We start from the raw sequence: 7,820 nt of genomic DNA on the forward strand, positions 1-7,820 counted from the left end.
TGGCCCCAAGAATAGAAGGATTCTTCTAATAGAGAAGTAAAACCAATGCCTTCTATGCAGTTCAAGAGCAAAAAAATGAACTTTGTTTAAAATGTCCTGAAAGTACTAAAAGCAAAACAGTTCATTCCTGTTGTTATGAATTAAAATATGCATCTGTATCATATTTGCATCTGGCATTGAACTGTATCATTCCACAAATGCCATCAAATTTGTATTCAACAAATCTGGATAAAATTCAGATACTCCAGAGGAAACTGACATCTTCTACCTTTTCTTAACATCTGCCACATTCAGCTCAACTTTCCTTTTATGTAAGCATTGCTGGAGGCCCACATAAGAGATAATAAATGATGTCACAATCCAGATGTTATTCTTCTAAAACAATTAGTTACTCGTTCTAACACAACACTCCCCAGGGTGATTTCTGGTCCACCTCTTTCGTGTTGGCATCATATGCAACTTTGAAGTAGCACACGCAGAGTTCAGGAGATCTCCGAAGTGTGGATATCAAAAATGGCTCCAGCTTTTATCTTAAGCTCTTGCCTCACTATTGAAATATTTGTCATCTACTAATTCATAACTTTCTCATTTTCATTTTATCATAAACTAACTAGAATATAATTTTCCTGAACTTACACATGAATAGCTTTACATATTTCATCAGCAGTCTTTCCAGCTTTCCTTAAAGTTATGGCAAGATTTTTGGCCCTGTTTGCTTCTAGTAATGTCACTTTGTTGGATCCCTTCTGTGGTATCTTCTGTTTGCTTGAAGAAAGATCCATGGCAGGACCTTGGGCTTTTGTCTTGAATATTTCCTCAAATTCATCCACATTTAAATCCTAAGGTAGAGAGGAATGACCATGGAAAACTGGATTATATTTAAAAATGAAGTCTGGAAGCCACCAGTTAGTTTCTTAAGCAAAGACGTTACTTTTTCTATTAAGTACTTGTCTTTGGCCATGGCTTGCTCTATTTTTCTTGTTTTTGTTAGAGTACAACTTCTGGCACATACACAAAAGTGAACATAGGCTGGGTGTGGCGGCTCATGCCTGTAATCCTAGCACTTTGGGAGGCCAAGGGTGGATCACTTAAGGTCAGGAGTTTGAGACCAGCCTGGCCAACATGGTAAAAGCCGCTCTCTACTAAAAATACAAAGAATAGCCAGGCGTGGTAGTGTATGCCTGTAATCCCAGCTACTTGTGAGGCTAATCAGAGAACTGCTGGAACCTGGGAGGCAGAGGTTGCAGTGAGCCGAGATTGCACCACTGCACTACAGCCTGGGTGACAGAGCGAGACTCCTTCTCAAATAATAATAATAATAATAATAAAAAAAATAAAAAATAAAAAAAGTAAGTGAACATTAGACTACCGATTCTAACCCACCAATTCAATTGCTTTTCAACAGTTAGCTTGCATAGACAGCTGCCACAGATTAAAATTATCTATCAAATAAGGCAGTGAGTGTGATAATTGAGTTCTTATTCACTTATAGTCCGAAAATTTTTATGTCTTTCTCTCAATTAAGGGAAGGAATTATTATGTCAGATCTATATTCTGTGACATACACTGAAAATGCTCAAAAGCATTTATTCCTATATAACATAACTCTTTAAACACAGTTTTAGAGCCACCTTACAAAATAGTGTCAAATGTTTTTCTCCGATATTACGTATCTGTTTCTTCTTTACATCAAGGGACTTATAACACTAGTACTTTATCTCTGACACTTTCAGGTTAACAGAACACCCATGTTGGCTTTGCTGCACAGAGTGCACCTCTAGGTTCTAACCAATGAGAAAAATACCTCCAGAATTCGCTCATCATCAATTTCATTGAAGACTGTGCCATTAATCTGATTGGGCTTCAGAGCAACCCAGTTAAACACCGGCATTCTGAACTTTGTCTTGATTGGCTTCTTAATTTTCACAGCTAAAGACATCAAAGAGAATGGAATTAAGATCCCACCAAAAGCCTACAACCCTCAGAAACAATCAGACAACAGTCCTTGCAGATGACACTTTAACACTGGAGGAAGGTTGGTAAGAGGCACGCAAGTAGGTTTTTAAAGCTGCTCAACAACACACATGGCCTCGGCCAGAGCCAGGTGAGGTCATCATTTGATTGTATTAAAAGCCGTCTAAGGGCCAAGGGTTGATTTTTATTTTTTTTTTTTTCTTTTAACTCAGGCAACTAATTTGCTGCATTACAGTTACAATATTAGGACGATAGTTGGGACAAATAAAAAGTGTTGGAGAGCAAAGATTATTACTCATGTTATTAGATAGCAAAGAGGGCAAAAACTTGCCATATTTGGACATCCTAAATTCTTGGTTGTGGACCACATATTTACAAACAAACCTTAGAAGATGATCAGGGACTGCAGATAGTGGCTGACTAGACTACCAGGAGTATAACGTCATGAAGGCTGACTTTCCACCAGGGCAAGACTTTCCTGTGGGTGATTCCGATATATTGGCTGCTGAGTTATTTTAAGCAGACTAAGGGCTATGAAAGGCCTAATGAGAAAATAGGTTTTTGAGGTCTTGCTCTGTCACCCAGGTTGCAGTGCAGTGGCGCAATCATGGCTCACTGCAGCCTTGACCTCCCAGGCTCAGGCAATCCACCCAACTCAGCCTCCAAGTAGCTGGAATCACAGGTGTGTGCCACCATGCCTGGCTAATTTTTATATTTTTTGTAGAGACAGAGTTTCACATGTTGCCTAGGCTGGTCTCAAACGTCTGGACTTAAGCGAGCTTCCCCACTCGGCCTCCCAGAGTGCTGGGATTACAGACTTAAGCCATCTTGCCCAGCCTAAGAAAACATTTAAGACGACAGAACAAAAAAAGGGGTAAATACAGAGCAAGACTCTGTCTTAAAAATAAATAAATAAAAGGGGGGAAAAAAGGAAAATAAATTGCAGGGCATGGTGGCTCAAAGTCTTAGCACTTTGGGAGGCCAAGGCAGGTGGATCACCTGAGGTCAGGAGTTCAGGACCAGCCTGGCCAACATGGTAAAACCCCCGTCTCTACTAAAAATACAAAAATTAGCCAATTGTGGTGGTGTGCACCTGTAATCCCAGCTACTCGGAAGGCTGAGGCAGGAGAATCGCTTGAACCCGGGAGGCAGAGGTTGTAGTGCGCCAGGATCATGCCATTGCACTTCAGCCTGGGCAACAAGAGTGAAACTCCATCTCAAAAAAAAAAAAAGAAGGAAGAGAGAATGAGAGAGAGAGAAAGAAAAGAGAGAGAGAGAGAGAGAGAGAGAGAGAGAGAGAGAAAGAAAGAGAAAAAGGGGGAAAGAAATCTAGAAAGAAATCAATCTAGAAATTGTATTGATTCTCAGATTCAGAAATGGCCACAGTCCCTTGCCCTTCTTTTTGAAAAGCAAGTTATTCCCAGGAGTCAGCTGTGTTTGACTAGGAGGTATCGATACACTCATTTAAAATACTGAAAACCTCTTAATAGAGAGAATGGGATGTATCTTTAAGGGACTATGGGGAGTGCCAACTTCTCTCACTGTGAGGGAATACGCCAAAAAAGGTAATCCATTTAAAAGTATATTTATCTATTATATATCATAAAGAAGTCTTCCCAAACCATTTAGCCATATACATTCAGCTTCATCAGTCTTTCCTGGGTAGCCCATCACACTACTTGGGAGCTTCACTATTTGTCATTATTAGCAAGACAGGCAGGAGAACTTCAGTGCTTCAGTGCAGAACAAAATAAAAGCAACACACGACTAAGCTTGTAGCTGGCTGCCTGCCTGCTTGCCTGCCTCAGTTGGCATTAACTGACACAGACGGTGCCTCTCATTCCTCCAGAGTTACAAAGGCCATTTAAACAGTAGGAATGTCATCTGATAAATCCACACAAAAGCATGCAGAAAAACAGACACAGCTTTAGCCAAACCAGGCCTCTCCACCACCAAACGTGACATCTTTGTCCCCACTACCCCACAGTGTCAGATTCCTCACCATACAGCATTTTGTCTACGCTACCCAGGAAAACAGATGTTCTCAATGGGACAAAGGAACAGACTTTCCTCTAGCACTTGCTCTCGCACTGCCTCTGGCACTTCGGCAATGTTGGGGATCGGGGAGCAGCAGAAGGGCTGCAGAGGAGTCTTTTCATAACCTGAGGTGACAGGTTGGTGCCAATGGCTTCCTACCTTCCTCCCACAGACATGGTAGGCTCATGACACTCGCTAGAAGTTTGCCATCTGCAACCACTCTTCTACCTATTTAACAAGGTCAGGAATAAGCCTGAGATCAGAACACAGGCAAGAAAGTTCTTCTCCTTGGAAAGGTTTTCCTGGCTTTCACCAGGGTGGGAGTGGGAAGAGGAGGAAGGCGCACAGGCGACCCCTGGACACACTGTGTCCCCATGGTTCGGGTCAAAGGCTGGTGAGTGCTCCCTGGAGTGGGCCAGAGACTAGCATGAGGGAGGGAATGGAAAAGGGGCACCTGGCACCTTTTCTTTTGTTCTTTTTTCCCTAGAGTAGATCTAAAATCCTTTTAGAGTTGAAGCCTCAGATACAAATATAAAAATTAAAAGAAGAAGGAGAAAAAAACAACTTTCCTCAGAGGGAATGGAAGAGGGCATGTGAATCCAGGATGTCTTCTTCAAGGCCAATAATCTCTTGTGTAGGTTCAGCTAGAATGTGTGGGCACACCTGGAATCATCATCAGCCGCCACCAAGACTTCCCGCAGACACAAAGTCAAAATGCAATGGATCAAAGCAAAATGGAGTGGAAAGATGTCAAGGCACAGTGTGACCAACAGAAACACATGGCAAATACTCAACACACTCAGTGAGGAGAAACCTACAGAAAAGCTTGATTGGCCCATCTTTTGTGGAAGCAGAAAGAACAGAGAAAATACAAAAAAATTAGATATGGTTAGAGTCAAGTGGCTCAGCAGTTCACGCACTCAGCATAGAATTTCATGCTTCTTGGGTACATTTCACAAGGCAGCACAGAGCCAAAAATTCATTTCCATTCAGGCCTGCCTCCAAGACTCAACTATTTTGTTTAAAAAATTATCCTCTTTAGAAGAGGGAAGAAAAAAAATTATTTCATCATAGTAGTACCAAACAGCAATACTGAACTGTGCTAGGCATTCCATAGGATAGGAATAATTTTTACATGAAAAACAATCAACCAAAGTCCAAATTCGCATTGTGACGATCCAAGCATATCCTCCCAAAGAGACAGCAAAGGTTCCATCTGCTCAGCAGTCTGTCTCAGGTGACCTACCCAGGGAAAGGGAGCCAGATTGTTCTATCACAGACTTGAGAAAGCAAGCCTTATTCTTCAAATACATATTTCACACTACTAATATTTTCTCTATAAAATACGAAGAAAACTCTCAACTAGATAAACTATGGGGCCCTCCTCTTGGTCTTCTGTCTTGGCCACCTGCCCATTGAAGAGATAAGACCCTCCTGTTGCCTGTGGATCCAGAGGCCAAGTGATGTCATAGGTTTCTGACTTCCCAGGAGGCCTGAGAATATTAGCGAGGCTCTGTCTCTTGGTTCTATGGGGCATCCTGATTCTGTCTGGCCTCTTGGTTCCAGAGTGAGAGAGCGTTACTGAACACACTAGCAAAAACATCTCACCAAATGAGCTTCAATCACTAAGTATTAGCAGTCTAAATAAGGATGAATAATAGAGAGGGATTAAAAGCCTTGTAGAAATTGCCTGATCTCAAGCTATCAAAGACTCATAAGGGTCTTGTAATGCTTCCAAGACATCCCTCACAATCATTTAGTGGACACTTATGGAAATAAAGAGTTCCTCTATTTCCACCTACAGTCCTCTAAATTGCATAAGCCACAACAGGGACCACTTCCAAGTATAGCAAACCCTAAAAGCAGTTGGTTATCAGCCGAGCACAGAGCTCTACACATTAAAATATTGAGGCAATTGACAGAGCCAGCACATTTTTAAAATCAAGCAGTGGGAAGAGCCCAAGCAAATTAATAAATAGATCAATCACACAGGACATGGCCCCTCAGAGGGAAGCTCTGGACACATCTCAGCCTCTGGGCTCTCACTCAGCTAGGCGGTTCTGAGTTCTATGTTAGTGCTCAGGTGTGTGGAAGTGGGTGCTAAATCACACATTAGTGTTTGTCAGAGACAAAGGAAGCAGCCCTAAATGAGACACCACAGCAGACACGTCTCACAGCAAGTGCTCCCTGGGGGCTACCAAGAGTGCCTAATCAGGGTGGCCAGGTGCACGGGACAATTACGGGTTTCCACACCCAGTTACTGACAACAGCCTGGTGGTGGAACACATTCCCAGGGCTTGATATGAGGTTTCCTGTTTGTCTGTTTATATTCCATAGTCCATCAGCTCCAGGATGACTCTCCTCCAACTTTTCTCCTTCAGAAGTAATAAAAGTTCTAGAAGAAAGTGGTAGATGGGGAGAATCTTGAAGGGCAGAAATAAGTCACCGATTTACTGTGAACCTTACTGTGAATTGGAATCTTGTTTGTTTCCCTGACAGTTTTATCTAGAAGTCGGGGTGGAAGTAAAACCATGGATCTGATGTGGAGTGAATTTATTCTAGGTGACTTTGGGGCATCCAAAAGGGCTCCAGTCACTGGCATGAATGAGCCCTGATGACCAGCTGACAGAGCTGCAGATGGGAGCCTGGAAGGGATGGAGATGGGGAAATCTTTCCAGCTAAGACTGGCTTTTAGACTTTGGGCAAAAGGCTCTGAAAACTATCACAGCCTTGGAAATGGAGGCTATTAGAGTGGTAGTTCTTCATTGCAAATCAGAGACCTCATGAACAGGCTGAAGTAAATGAGGAGGCAGAATGACCCCATGTCACAGGGATGGCAAAGCTTAGAGCAATTCCAAATGCCAGGGAAACACTTCAGTACTGGGAAAATGGCTTGTAGCATCAATCTTTGTTTCCGTGAGTCAAAACAAAGAACTCAGATTTCAAGGCATTAGAGTGACTCTCTTCCTCCTGCTCTAACCCCTACCTCCCATTTTATTTCTGGTGAGGTGAGGATGCTGTTTTCTATCTTCTGGTTGGCAAGAGGACGTGAATTATTTGGAAGCATTTTAAGGCATGATAATATGGCTGTTGGCAGCACTTCCTCCTTGAAGTTTAAATCCACTCTAGCAAACTCTGATGTTCTCAAATGCTCAGAAGACATGCCTGGAAGCCTACATCGGGCAATTACACATAAAAGCATGTTTCCCTTTTATAGATGACATCATAAATACCATTAAAAAAAAATCCAGAAGCACTCAATGTCGGTGCCTAATATTGAGCTTTGACTACTACAGGTAGTATCTGTACTGACTACTCCAGGTGTCCAGAAAGTATCTGCTGAACCCACAAAAATGCACTGATCCTCAAGCAGGTAGCTTGTCTCTCTTCCATTCTCTAGGTGGGGCCAGTGGAAGGCAGGAGGATGGTGTAGGAAATCAGCACCTCCCATTGTGGGGTATGGTTGTGAAAAAGACTACTCAGAGCAACGTGCCTCCCAGGCATGATGATGTCCCCTCTACTGGCTACATCAGCAGGAATTTCTTACACTAGAAAGAGATACATGTCATTGCAAGAGACCTGGACTTTGAAAAAACAGCTTCAACTCTCCGAGATAAGACAGCCTTTCTGATATGAGTACCTGGGTTTGAATTCTGTGCTCTTACCTGCTAATCCTGAGTTGAAAACCACTGTGGGTGAAGATGTTCCAGGCAGCGGGGGTGCAGAAGGAAGGGGAGGTGCTAAGGGAGGAGCTGGTACAGTCTCAGCTACAGGACCTGGGAGAGGAGGAGGAGGAGGGGTGGCGGGGA

The 7,820-nt window shown here is 42.8% G+C and overlaps 1 protein-coding gene across 2 annotated transcripts in view; it reads right to left on the reverse strand.

Moving 5' to 3' along the window:
- Window positions 1-7,820, reverse strand: part of FMNL2 (formin like 2) — a 323,435-nt gene that overhangs the window by 22,400 nt on the left and 293,215 nt on the right. For both annotated transcript variants that reach the window (XM_017866074.1, XM_017866073.1), the window contains exons 16-18: window positions 7,677-7,820; window positions 1,805-1,929; window positions 637-839 (exon numbers count right to left, since the gene is read on the reverse strand). The exon at window positions 7,677-7,820 is cut by the window's right edge. In XM_017866074.1, coding sequence (XP_017721563.1) covers window positions 637-839; window positions 1,805-1,929; window positions 7,677-7,820 — 472 coding nt within the window. The remainder of the gene's footprint in view (window positions 1-636; window positions 840-1,804; window positions 1,930-7,676) is intronic.

Source organism: Rhinopithecus bieti, unplaced genomic scaffold (genome assembly GCF_001698545.2).
Source record: "Rhinopithecus bieti isolate Rb0 unplaced genomic scaffold, ASM169854v2 scaffold_81617, whole genome shotgun sequence".
In the NCBI taxonomy this organism is placed as follows: Eukaryota; Metazoa; Chordata; class Mammalia; order Primates; family Cercopithecidae; genus Rhinopithecus; species Rhinopithecus bieti.